The following is a 17,543-nucleotide window of genomic DNA, read 5'->3' as shown; positions in this document are numbered from 1 at the left end:
TCGCTAGAAATAACTTATACATGGAAGAAGAAGTATAGCGGAGCAGTTAAGAGCACTAATTTAGGCACATCTGAGCTTGGTCTGAGTCTGAACTCCACATTAACTGTGTGATTATGAACCTGTTACTTCACCTGTGAGCCTTGGTGCTCTCATCTGTAAAGCAGGGATGATATCGTCTACCTCGCTTTGTAGTAGTGAGGGGCAAATGAAAGAACGGGGACACAGAGCATGGTGTTTGCAAGTCTACAGGGGTGTGTTTGGGCTCACACCTCGACTCCATCCCTTCCTGGCCGGAGTCTTGGGAAAATGATGTAATCTCGGTTTTCCCATTCTTAAAATCGGAATAACAATAATACCTATTCTTTTGGGTTTGCACGAGGCTTAAATGAGTTTTCTCATGGAAAACTTTCAGAATCCTCTTGGCACATACCAGGAACTCAGGGCGTCTACAACAGGAAAGCGACTGCTGAATTATTTATGTAAGAGAAATGAAAACCTATGTACACACAAAAACCTACATGTGTTTGATGCAGCTTTGTTCTTAATCTCCCCAATATAGAAACATCCCAATGTCCTCCAACAGGTGAATTAACGATGAAACACTATTCAGCAATCAAGAGTAATGAACCGATTCGTGCCACATGGAGGAATCTCAAGTGCCGTATGTTAAATGAAAAATGTCAGACTCAAAAGGCTATTCACAATTCCATTATATGACAGTATGGGCAAGGACAAACTACAGGGAGAACAGAGCAGCGACTGCCAAGGGCTAAAGGTGGTGTTTACAAAGGGGCAGCATGAGGGAGTCTTTTGGGGGGTGATGGAAGTTTTGTACTTAAATGTTGTAGTGGCTGCGGGACTATGCAACTGTCAAAACTCACAGAACTGCACACCAAAGAATGAGTTTCCTTGTATGGAAATTAAAAAACAAAAAACCAAAGTTGTTTCAGGAAACACTAAACACCAAATTGCGGAGAGGTGGAGAAGCAAGGAATACACTTAGACACGCATGTTAGTTAATTTATAAGGATCTCCCGGTGAATAAAGGCTCACTTTATTCAGCAGCAGGTGAACTTGTTCTCAAAATACATCTGCTAAAACTGTTTGGACTTAGCTGCAGTCTAGCTGCATAAAGGACAGAGTTCACAGGTATGTCTGATTGCTCACCTGCTTCTAGGTACTTCTTTGGTCTGTGCTAGAACCAAATGCTCCCAGATCAGTGATCTCGTATTTGAGATGTTGGTGTCTGATAATGTTCTAGGAAAGTCTCCAGAAATCCTGTCCCAAAGGGAATGCTCAATTTTATATTGGTATGACTCTCACCAAAGTTCTCCATGAACTTTAGATCTGTGCTTACCTGAAGGCATATGACCTTGTGGCTTATCCTTCCTTTTCCTGGAAGGTCAATTATATACCCAACTGTGAACATCTGCTGATTGCACAGCTTTCCTGGTCAAAGGTAACATGCTAATAAGTTCATCAACCATAAAAACCCAGTGGTGGACTGTTTCTCCCCTAAGCTGGCTGTTGTGAAAAAATAAAGACAACCTAGGACTTGAGATCGGATCCAGTTATAGGGAGGCTTCACAGTTGACCATGTCAGCCTGGTTCTAAAGAAAAACCATACTACAGACCTATTTTGCTCATAAACAACTTTTATTTTTGTTCTCAGTATGTGCCCTTGAAGATTCCAAAATGTCTGGAGTTTCTGATTCTCCTGGGACCAGAGGTAACAGCATTGTACAGAAATACTCGACCTTGGCTCGTCGCTCCCTCCTGAGGAGCAAGTCTAAAGGCCTCAGGGAGGGAGAACTGACACTCGCACCTTATTCCAAGATGGGAAACACAGTGAACAAAGAATTAGTAAAACATAGACTCAGTCTGTAGAGGGCTTCAAATATACATATTCTATATATATAAACCTGTTATAATAGATTTCCATTTATTGGTTTCCTTGTGATTTGTAATTAAAGTACAAATGATATAGATGTTGTACATGGCTGATTTCCCCTTCTCAGCCCCCCTCCCTCCCCAACATAAATAACATTACAGAGGTCAGGTGATCCTACGAGTTTTTGCTGTTGTAAAGGTTTTGTTTTTAACGTCATTTCCCCCCTTCCTCCCCTGCAGACTACCTCTGAGCGTTTGTAACAGCAGCGTGGAGCGGACAGGACTGGGACAGCGTGGAGAGCTAATGGAGCGCGCAGAACGCGGCCCTCACCCACCAGCACCGGATGGGCTTTTGCGTTTCCACTGACAACAGAGGCTACGAGGAAGCAGAGGATGCGCGTGCGGGTTCATCCTCCGCCAGAGGAGGAGGCAGGCTGGACCACGGAGAAAAGCCCTAAAGGCCTCGAGGTTTTGGAGACAGAGCACAGCTCCAGAAATGTCTTGGCTCAGTATTTACACAATATCTTTAAGCTGCATTTTCCTTTTAAGAACTTTGTGTTTCTGAAGTTGGCTGTGGGGAAAGGAGCTTAAAACCCAAACCAAACCAATGTGCACAAGTGTAAAAGTCCTGTTATAAGTCTTACTCAGTTATTTTTCACACACATCATTAAAAGCAGATACTGACAATGATTGGTTTCTTTCTTTCTTTCTTTTTTTTTTTTTTTTTGAGGAGCATGAGAAAAGAGGGAGAAAGGAGGGGTGCGCTAAGGGGAACGCCGCCCCTTCTTCAGCATTAAGTGACACTGGATGGTCTGTATTCGGTTCTTGGCCGGGACGAACTCGGGCTGCAGCTTCAGCGTCGACTCGTACCACACCAGCGCCTTCTCAAACTCCTCCTGCGAGGGGAAAGGACAGTGAGAGAGGGGTCCTCCCACCACACTGAACACACGCCAGGGTTGTTTTTCCTCAAAAGCACTTCCGTGCTGGTGACAATCCTGCAGCATTTTCTCAACGGACCTAGACTGCTGAGGAAAACTGGGGTCTGGGAGGAAACCACCACCTCCGCCCCCACCCACAACATCACAGGGCCCGAGAACCAGAGAGAAAAGGGGAGTCCGGCTTTACACGGGCTGCACCCAGCAAAGGCGGCAATCGTGGCAGTGACAGGAAGAACTAATGTGACTGAGTACCTGCTGTGTGCCAGGCACTAGCTGGGTGCTTTATGAAAACCATTCCACTTAATCCTCACAGAAACCTCTACTATGCCTGGTGAATGCTCATTATGCATCTGCCTGAATTTTCGGCTGTAGCTGGAAAGATGGAAGTCGAGTCAGGTTGCTCAATATGACCTGTAAATTTTTAAAGTTTTTTTTATTCTCGCTAACATTTAAAAATACGAACATGCTTTGGACATGATCACTGCCATACCGAAGGCGTTAATCTTTTACTGAGACTAACACTCTCAAAGGAGAACCCAAACCAACTGGTTAAGTAACTCCTTCTAGCCAAATGAGAGGGCGAATTCCTCATTCAGGGTAGAAAACTGCACATTTACTGGAGATGAAAAAAGATTCTTCAGTTTTCAGAAGCAGAGAGAGATCTGTGCATTCAGCAACACTACCTGGCCAGATTATACTCCCTGCCTTTGAAGTCATGGATGGCACACAAAACTCACGGCCTGAAGCTGCTCATTCTGTGAGCCTTTATTGGGAGGGCCCTGGGAAGAGTGCCATGTTGGGACACCAAGCTTTAGATGAAAGCAAATGACATGTTACATTTGGCTATGACAGCTTTCGGGGGCCCCAGAATTCTAAGTTCTGAAGTCACTTCTCGTTTCTGACCAGAATGAGGGTTCTGGATGACAGTGTTGCCATTTTCTCTGTAAATGGTATCCTGTGAAACTAGTGGCATTTCTTCATTTGTTAGGCATTTGGTGAGGACCTACTATGTGCCAAACACATAGAGCTAGGAACAGGGAGATGAAGAGCAGCATTTTCCCTAAGGAGCTCCTAGTCTGGGGAAGAGACAAATACTTCAACAAAACATTATAAAACAAGGTGGCAAGAAAACTAGGCACAGGGCATCATGATGCAATGATAGGTACCTAGCCCAACCCAGAAGTAAGAGAGTGTAGTGAGTGTATATCCACGCAGAGAGTTAGGTAAGGTTTTCTGGAACAGGTAATGTCTTCAGAAAACTGTAGGTAAATCAGACTCTACTGTTAGTGTTAAACTCATGGTGAGGAACTACACAGTTGAGAATACTTAGATGAATTTCATGTATTATTTAAAAAAACTCACAAACTCCTTACCCATAAAATGTTTGGTAGAGCTAGCGATTTTAGACACAAAACTTACAGAAAACAGACACAAAAATTAGTCAAATAAGTTTGAAATTAAAGATATGAGCTGGTGTGCTCTGCTCACACGCCAGCCTCACCATTGCCACGTAGACGTTGCCCAGCGTGAAGTGGTTCACAGCGAAGTGTGGCGCGATCTCTACCGCCATGGTGGCTACTATGACGGCGTCGTTCCAGAGCTTGGCATTGTGCAAGATGTTGGCCAGGCTAATCAGGGGCACGTCCTGGGAGAGGAAGAGGAATGGCGAGAAGGGAGGGACGTTGGTTTCTGAGCTTTCATTCTCGGTTTTTGTGATCGTAAATAACACAGTTGGTGTATTCTGGAAAATGACGGAGTAGTGCCACTCGACGTGCTCGTCTGCTGTTTGCTATTGGTCTGTGATAGATACGGAGCTTGCACCAGAATATAAACCAACGCGTATCTCTTTCACTGAGAAAGTCTTGCCTCAAAACACAAGCAAAACAAAAAATGTCCGCCGAGAAAACAACCTTGCTGAGTGAAGCTACTGGTTTACATTCTGGTGCAAACTCCTTGTCTCATTTCAGATTGGTGATAAATAGTTAATACACTGACACCTGTCCACCACAGGCCACACTTTGAGTGGTGCTGTCATAGAGCAAAAGTATTTTCTGCCAAGACCACTGCACCATCTGAAGCGGGGGTTGACAAGCTTTGGTCCGCAAGCCGAATCCAGTCTGCTGCCTGTTTTTGTAATGTTTCATTGGATACAACCATTCCCACTCCTTTACGTATTTCTGTGGCTATTGTATGTTACCATGGAAGATCTGAGTGGTTGTAACAGAGGCTGTCTGGCCTGCAAGCCTAAATTTCTTACAATCTGGCCTGCTGTAGAAAAAAGTTCTCTGAGCTCCGATCTAGAGTCTTGGCCCTTCCCTGTCACCTGGCAGTACAGAGAATAATGGGTTGAACAAGTAGCAAGGTTATTATCATCACAAATATTTTTTCCCTTTAAATGTGTTACCTGAACAACTGCTGTCTATACCACACTGTACTGGGTTCTATAGGAGATACAGAAGAAACCAATTAAAAAAAAAAAAAGGCTGGGGGCTCATCTTTGTCCTAACAGGACACTCATTAGAATGCATGTCATTATATGAGGTCTTAGAAGTTTAGTAATTTGCCTAAGATAACAAAACTAGTAAGAAGCAGAGCTGCATTTAGAAGTCAGTGGGGCCCGACAGGAAAGCCTGTGCCCTCCATCGCTCCACTTACTGCCTTTATAAACAGAGAAGACATAAGCCTTGTCTTTAGGAAGTATGAGATCTGGAGATGAATGCAGAACTCTGCACATGTGGATACAAATGTGCTGTTAAAAAATTTTACTATCTCAGTCATCATCACAATAACCAGCTTTTTTGAAAAGACTGATGTTACACAGGGTTAGCTGGTCTGGTTTTGTGTGTCTAAAGGTAAAGTCAGTAAAAGAACAGGAACTGGCTGGTGTGTAAGAAAGAAAACTTTGCTTCTGTTTCTGTGTCTGGAAGCAAGTGTCAGTAAGGTGCATAAGCAAAACAAGTATAACAGGCCTCTAGGCCCAGGGGGCTAGCTAAATTCAGAACAACTTCTGGGGTGATGGCCTGCCCAGGCCTGTGTATTTGCTATACATTGGGTGGCTCTGACGGCAGCAGAAGGGGTTTTAAATGACGTAATTCTTACAGTGCTCTTGAAGCCCTCCCTCCATGTTCTTGTGGGTATAACTCACAGGCTTGCGGTGGCTTAAGCCGGGTTGCAGGCTCTTCTGCCCCATCCTATCTTAGCACTTTGCCACTTCCTTACTGGCTGCGTGTGAGGAAGGCTAGTTGAAACCTCATAAACCACTGGGCAATGGAAAGGACCAAGGGGGAGAAATTCACATCTTCTGAGTCCCACTCACCTTCATTTGGTGTGGAGCATAGTGGAGGGCCTGGCGCAGGCAGTCAATTGCCTTCTTTCCTTGGCCTTTCACTCTCCAGTAGAGGGCTGCCATGCTGGAAAGGACCCAGGATGTCTGGTTCTACGAAGGAACGGTCAACCAAAGCTGATGTCTCTTAAATAACATACTAATTTACTACCAAGAGTAAGAACAGCAACACGAATTAATGACCACTTAACTGAGTACTTGGTGCTGGCACCCTGCTAGGTACGTAATTCATCTCTCCCACCATGTTCATCCTCTCAATCCTAACAACAATCATGAGCTTGAGTCTATGATTTCGGCCTGTTTATAGGTGAGAAAACTATGATTCAGAGAGATTAAGTGTCTTGTCCAAAACTATTTGGCTACTAAACAGAACTGTATTTCATGACCATGTCTTTTTTCATTTATATTTACTTAACTTTTTAAATAGTTAACTCATTTGCATGTTTCAAAGACTGGAAATTATACGAAGTTATACAGTCTCTTTCCCATCCTTGTCTCTATTGTATACAAGTAAACACCATTTTTAGTTCCTTATGCAGCCTTTTAGGATTTTCTGCTTTATACAAATATGAATATAGACTTATAGTCCCATTCTTTTTTATATGTGGTAAACCTAATACTTATATAAGAGGTAACGGTCACCTGCACTTTGCTTTTTTCACTAAACAATACACCTTGGAGATCTTCTGACATCAGTGTATAGAAAGCCTCCTCATTCTTTTGTTATCAACTACATAGTATTTCATTGTATGGAGGTATCATTATTTATTAAACTAGATCCTCATTAATCAATATTCCCAGTTTTAATCAATTTCTCCCAGTTTTTACTATTACAAACAATGCTGCCACAATAATCTGTATAGGTATAATTTTGCATTTGTGCACGTGCATTTCCAGGATATATTTCCAGAAGTGGACATGCTATGTCAAGGGAATATACAGCTGGCATTTTGACAGATATCATCACATTGCCCTCCATAGTATTATAAGAATTTAACCTCCTACAAAAATATCTGAGTGCCCTTATTTCCTTATAGCCTCACCGCAGATTGTTACTAAACTCCTGGACCTTTGATAGGTGGAAAACATGGTTTAAATCTGCATTTCCCTTCTTATGAGTGGAGCTGATTATCCTTTCATGTTTGACATCCATTTGTATTTTTCTGTAAAGTATCTGTTCTTATATATTTTATTAATTTTTCTGTGAGGTCTTTATATTACCTATTTGAAAAAGCTCTTTATATATTAGGGAGATTAGTCCCTTACCTGTGGTTTGAATTACAGATATATTCCCTCAGTTTTCTAAGTCCACTGTTGGACTTATGGTGCTTGAGTGACACGAAAAGTTTTGATTTCTACATAGTTCAGTTTATTAATTTATCTCTGATGGCTCCTGGATTTTTAATTGCAGTTAGGAAGGTCTTCCTTACTTTAAGGTTATCAAGAAGTTGTACCATGTTTTCCCCTAGCACTTTCATAGTTTCATTTTTCACATTTAAATTTTTGATCCATTTGAAATATAACTTGGTATAAAGATATGGCTCCAATTTTATTTTTTTCTAGATAGCTAAGCTGTCCCAACACTATTTAATGAAAAATTCATATCTCACACCATTGAGATGCTACTTTTACCATATGCAAAATTCTAATACTTAATTTGGGTCTAATTTTGGATTAATTTAGGTTTAATTTTGGATTTTCCTATTTCATTTGCCCCTTTTGATGGTGGTCTCTAACTCCCAGGAATTATAAATGAGGCAATCAGAAAACTTATCATGTTTCCTAGCTTATTTCTTTCTTCCAGCCTAATATATATATTTTTTTTTGGTAATTTTATCATTCTTCATTGTTAGGGCACATAGTATTTAGTCTTGTCTGTCACCCTATTTCCCATCTTTGTCTTAGTATTGGTTCTACAGTTAAATATATTCATTTATCACTGACATTCCTTTTGTGTGGTTCCCCAATCATCTCCCAGTTGGCTGAAGTTCATCTGCTAGTGGTTTACTCAAGAAGAATTCATGGAAACAATATTCTTTGAGATTGTTGTTATGGGTTTTGTGTTATCCCAAAATTCATATGTTGAAGTCTCAACCTCTAGTACCTCAGAATGTAACTTGTATTTGGAGACAAGGTATTTAAAGAGAAGATTGTTAAAATGAGACCATTGGTATGAGGCCCTAATCCGCTATGACTGAATTTGGGTGAAGGATTTATAATTCATTTATAATTTTTAGAAGAGATGCACCAGGGTCACACGGACAAAGAGATGACCACGTGAAGAGGCAGCAAGACAACTGTTATTTGCAAGCCGAGGAAAGAGGACTCTGAGGACTCCTCCTGGCACCCGGATCTCAGTCTTACAGCCTCCAGAACTGTGAGAAAATAAAATTCTATTGTTTAAGCCACCCAGTCTGTGGCATTTTGTTATGGCAGCCCTAGCAAATTAATACGATCAAATATGTTCAAAACTTCCTGTTGCAGCCTCCTAACCTGAAGGGCAGCTGGCTGGATATAAAATCATGGTCATTTTTTGTTTCCTTGAATAATCTGTTGACATTGCTCCATTACCTCTTGGTGCGGAAGGCTGCTGCAGGGAAATCTGAAGCTAGCTTGATTTGTTCTTCCTTCTTAGTGACTTGATCCTTTTGCCTGGCTCCTCAAAAGGATGTTTTATTAAAAAATAACATGATCTTTCTTTAATGCCAATATTTGACACATACAAAAGAACATATTTATACAATTATATGTAATATGTAATTATATAAAATGTATACTTATGCTGTAAAGCACAAAATAATGACTACCAAAGAACAAGCTTGCATCTACCTATGTGTTCTTACACTATTCCAGCCTCTGTTCTTTTCTCCAGAGGCACACGCTATCCTAAATGTTATGTTTATTATTTCATTGCTCTTTTTAAACACTCTTCTATCACTCACACATTATATTTACACATAATATTTACTTCATGATATTCACACATGAATATTTACTTCGACGATATTTAGTTTACTTCTTGTGCCTCGTGAAAAATGGTATAATAACTTAGGAAGTCTTCTGGGATTGGAGGTTTTTATTCAACACTCTATTTCAAAGATTCATCCATGTTGTTGTAGCTTTAGACTATTCAATTTCCTTGCTGCACAATTAAATGTCCATTAAGTAAATATACTATAACGCGTTTATTCATTTTCTGTAGTTGAGAGGGGTTAAGTTATTTCCTATTTTTAAGTCTTCTGTTGCAAATAAATGTGCAATGAGTTTCCCTAGTCTGGAGTAGCGACCTAGGAGTGAAATTGCTGGGTCACAGGATAATGCAAATATCTAACATAAAAGAGAATGCCAAATGTTTCCTAAAGGTGCTGTGACAATTTACAATCCCATGAGCACTGTTTAAAAGTACCCCTTAATCAATTTCCTTTCTAATCCTTGGTATTAACTGTAGGGGTAAAATTGCATTTTACTGCAGTCTTAGTTTGCATTTCCTCATTATTAATGAGATTGAAAATATTTTGTGTTTATTGGTCATACATATTTTTCTATGAAATGTCTGTTAATATCTTTTATGCATGTTTCTGTTTTATTATTTATCTTTCTCATCAATTCACTTATATGCTCTGCATATTAATCTTTGTAGGTTAAATATGTTATACCTATTTTCTCCCACTGGCTTATCTCTCTTTAAAAATGTCTTAAAATACAAATATTTAAACTTAATGTAGTTGAACTTATTAACATTTTCTTTTCCAGTTAGTGCTTGCTTTGCTATCTTCTTTAAGAAACCTTTCTGTACTCCAAGGCCAGAAAGAACATCTCCCAAATTTTACTCTAATTTTTAAATTTAGTTCTTGATATCTGAATCCTTAATTCACATGGAATTGACTTTTGGTGTCAGATGTGAGATGAGGATTGAAATTAACTAAGCAACTGCCCAGCACAGCTTCCTGAATAGCCCCCTCTCCCCACTGACCTACAATTCTATGCATGTTAAGAGTCTGCTCTGGGCTTTCTATTTAGGCCCCTACTGATTTTTGTTTATTTTTGAGCAAATGGCATATTGTCTTATTTTATAAATTTTTATAAAAGTAAGGAAATTCTCACAACCTTCTTCTTCTTTTTAAGAGCATCATGTCTATTTTTTTATCCTTCCATATAAATGTAAAAATCTGCTTTTCAAGTGCCATAAAAACACCTGTTGGTATTTTGATTATAATAGCAATGACTCTATGAATCAAATAGGAGAAAAGTGACATTTATGATGTAAGTCTTCTTATCCATGAACATTATACATCTCTCTGCTTATTTAAGTCTTTTAAAATGCCTTTTAATATGTTTTTTTTATCACTTTCTGCATACAAGCCTTACAAATTTTTTATTAGATTATCAGGAACTTTATATTTTTATCGTTGTAAATATATTTTGGAAATTATATTTCCTGACATTTTTTGCTGCTGTATAGAAGTGCAATTTATTTTCATTTATTGACTTTACAGGCAGCCACCTTGATAAAAACGTTATTTCTAAAATTTGTCTATAGATTCTTTTGGGTTTGCTATGTAGGCAATCATATAATTTTTGAAAATATTTTTTTCCTCCTTTTCTTTTGCCATTAATTTATTTTTCGCAATTTTACTGTCCTTGGTAAGACTTTTAGTACGAAATTGAAAAGAGTGGTGATGGTAGGCATTCTTTCAAAGAATTATTTTAAGTATTTCCTCCATTAAAAATTATCTTTGATGTATTTGTTTGTTGATTCTTCTCATCAGATTAAAGAAGTCCTGTCTATTCTTAGTTCGTGTTAGCTTTACATCTCATTGGATTTATCAAATGCAATCTACTAAAATGATTTCATAATTTTTCTTCTTTAATTTGGTGATTGAAATTTAAGGTTTTCCAAAGTTAGACTGCTTTTGTATTTCTGGGATAAACTCGACTTGGTCAAGGTGCATCTTAAAAAAAATTTGCCATTGGATGTAGTCAGTTAATATTTTGCTTATGGTTTTGATACCTAAATTCACAAGTGAGGTTAATCTATAATTTTTCTTTTTCATAATGTCTTTGTCTAGTTTTGTTTTCAAGGTTACACTAGTCTAGGGAGGTACATGCCTGAAACTTCTGTGGTTTCCTATCCACTATCCTACTGAACATAGCCTGTGCTAAGTGCAGCTGACTGCATGAGTGTGGAATGTCTAACTGGACCTGAGACCATCTACAGTGGTCAGTGTAACTCCTTTCTGCCTTTGGCATTACTGTTGTCATGAATTGTTAACCTCAGAAGTCATTACTGTTATTATTTTTTAGAGTCATGCTCTTTTATATTTACCCTTTCTGATGCTCTTCATTCTTCCCTGTAATTGAGTTTCCAACTGAGATAGTTTTCCTTCTGCCTAAAAAATCCCCTCAGTGATTTTTTGTGCCAGTCTGTTAGTAACATACATCTTTCAGTTTTTGGTGGTCTAAAATCTTTTTTTAACCTTCATTTTAAAAAACTGAGGTATAATTTACATAGAAAGAAATGCTCAGATCTTAAATGTTAACATTCAGTTTTGATGATTACCCAAAGACAGAAAATTTCCAATATTCCAGAAAGCCCTGATTGTAGAACCCTAAGCAAATAATAGTTTTCTTTTAAGCCAGTAAATTTGGTGGTGGTGTGTTAGGCAGAAATAGATCACTGAAATAGTATTTGATATTGAGAACAGAGAATTGCCATAACAGAAACTTCAAAATGTGGTATTAGTTTTGGGAACGAGTTGTAGACATTTCTTGAAAGAGCAGCAATGAGACTATTAACGGAGGCTGGAAGAGCACCGAGGAAACCATCGCTGGAGGCCGGAGAAGAGGGGCTGTTATCCACTGGCAAAACAAAGGGTGGGGTTGCATTTTGGAATATGGAAAAAATATCCAACAAAGCTGTGGACCTGGCTAGGGAGACTTCCAGGAAGAATGCTGAAAGTGACACACAGTTTTAAAAAAATCACCTCTAACAAGGTATTAAAAGAGAAGAACTAAATAAGGAACTCTGTCGTTTTTGAGCAGAATGTAGCGAATATGTGTTCAAGCTGGAACTTACAGAGTTAGAAAAGAAAACTTTCTCAATTGCCAGAAATGTTCCCCACTCTAGAACTGGGGGAACTGGTGACAGATGGCAAGGTGGGCTTCAGAATTGACACAGAACGTAATTACTACATGCTTTCCATGTCTTCTCTTTTAAACTAACTACCCTACCCCTTACCATTCTGCCATGTCATCTTGGAAGTTGAGTTGATTCTCTTAATCGCTAGGTTATAATATCTCTCCAATTCTATAGAGTAATAAAGTAGAGAGATGCTTAACCATAGAGTAATTAATTTTAAAAACCTCCTCTCTACATAAATATCACACAGAGGCTCTCAGTTATACTTTCTGGTGTTACTTTCTGTAGGATGTATGAAAATGCAGTTTGCAAATATTTTGTTTCATGATTTCAAGCGAAAAAGATATTTAAAGATGTATTTCTCATCCACTATCAGAAATACCAAATATTCTTCACCACTAGAAGAACACCCGACTTATTTCATATACTTCGATTCCACGGTTCCCAGCACCACCACCTCCATATACCCATGCTGGAGTAAAGAAAAGAAAACTGATCAGGTAGGTTTCATCACAGAACGTAAGCAAAGTGGCAAAAAATACTAACCAAGTGATGGAAAAGGTAATGGAAAAGGGAATGAAACATTCTGTGTAGGGTTATTTCACGTTATCCCTTTAGTTACTAAGCAACTAACAGAAGTGGTTAGAGCAGCTTAGTGGCAAATAATCTGGAAAAGTTAGAAGGTGGGCGATAGTTTCCAGCTTTCCTACAGGGTGACTTACCTTTTCCAAAACTTTGGCAATTCGGGTGCCAATTTGTTCAAGTGACTGTTGTGGATATTGGTCTTTGCCAAGGTTTTGTAATACCTGGTAGGGAAGAAGATGATAGATGAGAGCAATGAAGTTGAGGCAGGATCTAGATAACACTGCTGTTGCCGAGTTGGGCACTATACCGCGAAAGCAAGTTATTTCTCTGGGGTACATGCTGTGGTCCTGTTGGTAAGTCATTTTGAGGAAGACACATTTAAGGCCATTGTGCCATCCCTTTAGTCCTCTTCCCGTTAACAAAAATTACAGACACGTGAAACACATTCATTTAGCGACATTAGAAAACAGAGTAAATAAAGAAAATAAAAATGATTTGTAACCCTGTCACCCACACACAGCTACTGTTAAATATCTTTATATATCTCTCTCAAGTTTTTTCTATGTATACACTTATTATTTCTCTCACAGAGTATACGATCACACTGTATACTGTCATCTACATTTTCATATAATGTATTCTGAAAATTTCTTCATGCCACTAAATGTATTTCTTGATGGCTCCATTGTATACTACCTTATATCTATACCAAGATTTATGTAATAAATCCTTTATTGCTGGACATTTGTGGCATGTTTTCCCAATTCTTCTTGGCATAGTCTTTGCTAGGTATATGCTGGGTTTACCCTTTCCTTCTTTAGAATGTCAACAGGAGAATTAACTGCCCCAATATTTCTTGCAAGAGCCTCTATGTGATGGCAGTCAGAATGCTATCTATCTCAAGGAGTGAATCAGAACTAAAATCTCCTGGTCATAAAAAAAGGCATAAGCTTAGTCTCAGGGCCTGAAAGAAGTTAGGCTTAGCCTAAAGCCACCTAGATGACAGCCAACCAAAAAAAGCCATTCTGCTTTCTGCTGTGAATTCCACAACTGTGGAGCTAAAAAACTAGAGACGGCTGAATAAAGTTGTGCACTTACCTCTGTTAACTGGCTCTCGCCTGTGTAGTGCAGGCTGGCCCGGGTGGAAACCCCATGTAAGTGGTCCAAGGTGTGCATGCTCGTGGGGAGATTACCGTTGCAAAGAGGCTCCATTGCTGGCTGCTGTATTGGAGTGGCAAAGTCTATGTGTTCTGTGATGCTGAAAAATGGAGATTACCACATTAGCTACAGAAAATCTGAGTGAGTGGGGAGTATTATTAATCAGCTGATCATAACTTCAATGTGTTATCAGCACTGTCTGCAACCACAGAATCTCAGAGCAGAGGACCTCAAAAGTTATTCAGTCTTCTCTCTCATTTTGCAGGTGTAAGGACTCCAGCACCAGGCAAGGACTATTTGTTGAATGTATAAATCAGGCTCACACCCCAGGACAAAGCAGCAGTGTTGGGATTGGGATCTTGAGCCCTGAACTGAGTAATTTTCCCAATCCACTCAAGCCGCCTCCTTTCTATGCACCATGATGTCTGATCTGCTCACTGCTTCTGGCTACTTTTTCTCACTGGGGAGGTTTGAAATCAGGGCTTTCTTCTAGGATTTCTTTTTTCAGGATATAGATAGTGATAAATACCCAAAAGTGGCTCCTATCTTTTATTTTCCCTTTATGCACAGAAGCATACTTGTTCCCACAGAAAAAATTATCTAAAATTTATGTAGTAAATTTTATACAGAAATAGCTATTCACTGTATCTACATATAAGATGTAAGTATTTCCCTTCATGGTCCCAAAGTGGTCATTTCCTGCTATATACAGGCTAAATGTTATACACTACCATATATACCAACATGGCAAACTGGCATTGACAAATTCAATACCAGGGCTATAATAATTAATAAAGCACACCCAGTCCCTGCTATCAGGTGCTCAAAACCTCGTGAGGGGCTTATAAAAGATAAAAACATGATACAATGTCAGCACACCACAAGAGGGTATGTATTTCCTCTATGCTGATGGAGGAAGGGGATGGTTAGTGAAGAATTCCCTGAGGAAGTGAGATTTAAGTTGAGATCAGAAGGATGAGTATTGATTAACCAGGTAGGAAGAAGGTGGTAAGAAACCCACCACAGGCAAAGGAGACACCATGTGTGAAGGCCGTGACGGGAGGGAGAGCAGAGTTGGAGATGGAAAGACACACAGCGACAGATCATGAAAGGCTTTGCGGACCACTGTAAATAGCAATAAGAAGTTATTACAGCATTTAAGAATTATCTGACATACATCTGAGGGAGAATTCTGAGCACTATGGTGAGAGTGAATGGAATAGAGCCAAGAGTGAATAAAGAGGACCAGCTAGGAGGCTACTGAATGAATCCAAGTGGAGATGACAGTGATCTGGTTTAAGGAGGGTACAAGTGATAAGAACTGGTAACAAAACAAATTAAAGGAGTAAGGGAGAGGGACTCATGGGCTGAGGGATTTGAAAAAATGTCTGATCTGGAGATTCAAATTTGGGAACTGTCAACATATCAATGTTGATCAAAGTTCTGGGCCTAGATGAATCTGACTAGGAATGATTATAAGATAAGAAGGCTTAATGGTCAATCCTGGGGAACTCCAACACTTAAAGGGAAAAAAAAAGGGGCCAACAGAAGATAATGAGTGTCCAAAGAGGAAATGCAGTTTGCAGAGAGGCAGCCTTGCTCAGCTTATGTTTTGGAAGGTTTGTAAATCTGGATTTGCTCCAGGTGCCCTTTCAAGTGCTTGATGTCAGTGGGAGACACAGGTTCTAAGCTTCTAAAAAGAGGGGTCCAGTCTTCGATTCAAACTAAGTAAATTATACACGACTTATGGATAGCTTACAAAGTGTGGGCGAAGGCATTGAGACGGGGGGGCACATTCATCATTCAGTGCAATGGGCCGAGTTCATCTGCAAGCTGTGGTCAGCAATGGTTACCCTCTGAACCACCAACCCTAAAAAAGCACAATTCTTCTAATAGCTGCTGACAAAAAAAGGGCACCCTTGAAGCCAGCCGAGGCCCAGTGCGGTCACTGGTACACGAATACCATGAAGCGGGGAAAGGTTTAAAGATACTCACTCAATGTTTTTTGAAGATACTGCAAGCCAGGTACTCACGATGGCAGTCAGCTCTACCCAGCGGAGTTTGACGCACTCATCTGGGCTGGGCCATCCTAGACTCTGGTAGTCACGCTTTTTTCCTGGAACCAAAGTATGTCATCAGTCAACGCAATTGCAAAGAAACAGAACCTATAGTGTCTTATGCCCAGGTGATTACTTTGCCCAGTTGGTGTAAAGGTGCTAATCATTCTTCTAGTCTTCAGAATTTCTACCGTATCTTGTCATTCACAGCAACGGAGATCAAGATTATCTCTGAGTAAAGCCTTATTCTCAATGATACACGACGAAGTAAAAATAAATGACTTTTTCACTAGATTTAAGACTGATCATCATGAGATAAGGGTTAAGATATTCTTCAATGTTAACATTCTTACCAAACTTAATTTTTAAACCCCTCTACATTTTGATTTTATAAAGACAACTCTAACTTAGCCAGGAGAAACCTATCTCCAAAGCAGGATTTTTCGACCTGGTCCTACTGACATCGTGGGCTGGATAATCCTTTGTTGTAGGGGCAGCCTGTGTGGTGGAGGATGCTTAGCTGCATCCCTGGCCTCTACCCACTAGATGTTGGTAGCACCCTTTCCTAGATGCAACAACCAAAAATGTTTCTAGATATTGCCCAAATCGCTCCTGGTAGAGAACAAGGGCTGTAAATGAAAGCAGCAGGGTGGGGAATAATGATGATAATGAAAAGTTATCATTTATTTCCAGAGAACTTACTGCGTGTTCGGGTCCTGTGCTACTTAAGTGCTTTACATTTATAACCTCATGAGGCAGGTTTTAATCCTCATTTCTCAAGCGAGAAAACAGAGACTCAGAGAGATCAAGTGACTTGCTCAAGGTGACCTGGATAGTAGGTAGAAGTGCTGGGATCCAGGTCTGTTAACTAACATGCATGACCCTGATCACCATGTTATTTAAAGGTATATAGAGCTTTTAAAGCTCTGATACTTTTCACAGGTACTACCTTTTGGGTGTAGGCTCTTCACTTAGAACAAGTCCTAAAGAAAAGAGAACTAAGTCTTGTCTGGGAACAGTTCTTCTGAAGGAATTACAATTGAATAAACAGGAAAGAGAACTTTGGCTCTGTATAACTCTTTTTATACTGTGGGAATTCACCAACAATAGAAAACTGTTTGAGGTACAGGTAGGGCTTTAGATTTATATTTTAATAAAACAGGTATTTGGAAGAGTTTGGAATGAACCCTGTTTAAATTAATAACTTAAAGAATTAAACCATAAATTTCACAATAAAGCTTATTTTTCTTTTATGTTTAAGAAATTCATCTGAAAAATATTTATTGAGTATCTACTATAAGGGACTGAGAATTGTGTTAAGGAAGACACTAAAGTTACAGAGAGAAATAATAAAAGGGCCTCACTTTGAGCTCACAGTCTAATGAAGAAGGTAAATATAAACAAATTATTAGAATACAATAGGGTAAGTGCTA

General features: G+C 39.4%; 1 protein-coding gene across 3 annotated transcripts in view; it reads right to left on the bottom strand.

Moving 5' to 3' along the window:
• Positions 1 to 1,635: 1,635 nt before the first annotated feature.
• Positions 1,636 to 17,543, bottom strand: part of TTC17 (tetratricopeptide repeat domain 17) — a 90,585-nt gene continuing 74,677 nt past the window's right edge. For 2 of the 3 annotated variants that reach the window (XM_039867346.1, XM_039867361.1), the window contains 6 exons: positions 16,049 to 16,169; positions 13,994 to 14,153; positions 13,033 to 13,116; positions 6,145 to 6,264; positions 4,330 to 4,473; positions 1,636 to 2,786 (listed from right to left, as the gene is read on the bottom strand). In XM_039867346.1, coding sequence (XP_039723280.1) covers positions 2,655 to 2,786; positions 4,330 to 4,473; positions 6,145 to 6,264; positions 13,033 to 13,116; positions 13,994 to 14,153; positions 16,049 to 16,169 — 761 coding nt within the window. In that variant the 3' untranslated portion in view covers positions 1,636 to 2,654. Of the gene's footprint in view, positions 2,787 to 4,329; positions 4,474 to 6,144; positions 6,265 to 6,289; positions 6,469 to 13,032; positions 13,117 to 13,993; positions 14,154 to 16,048; positions 16,170 to 17,543 lie in introns of those variants that run through there. The other variant, XM_039867353.1, reaches the window with a different exon arrangement.

This window comes from Pteropus medius, unplaced genomic scaffold, assembly GCF_902729225.1.
Source record: "Pteropus medius unplaced genomic scaffold, Ma_sr-lr_union100, whole genome shotgun sequence".
Classification (NCBI taxonomy): domain Eukaryota; kingdom Metazoa; phylum Chordata; class Mammalia; order Chiroptera; family Pteropodidae; genus Pteropus; species Pteropus medius.
Note: the sequence above shows the minus strand (reverse complement) of the source record. Positions and strands in the feature narration are given on the sequence as shown.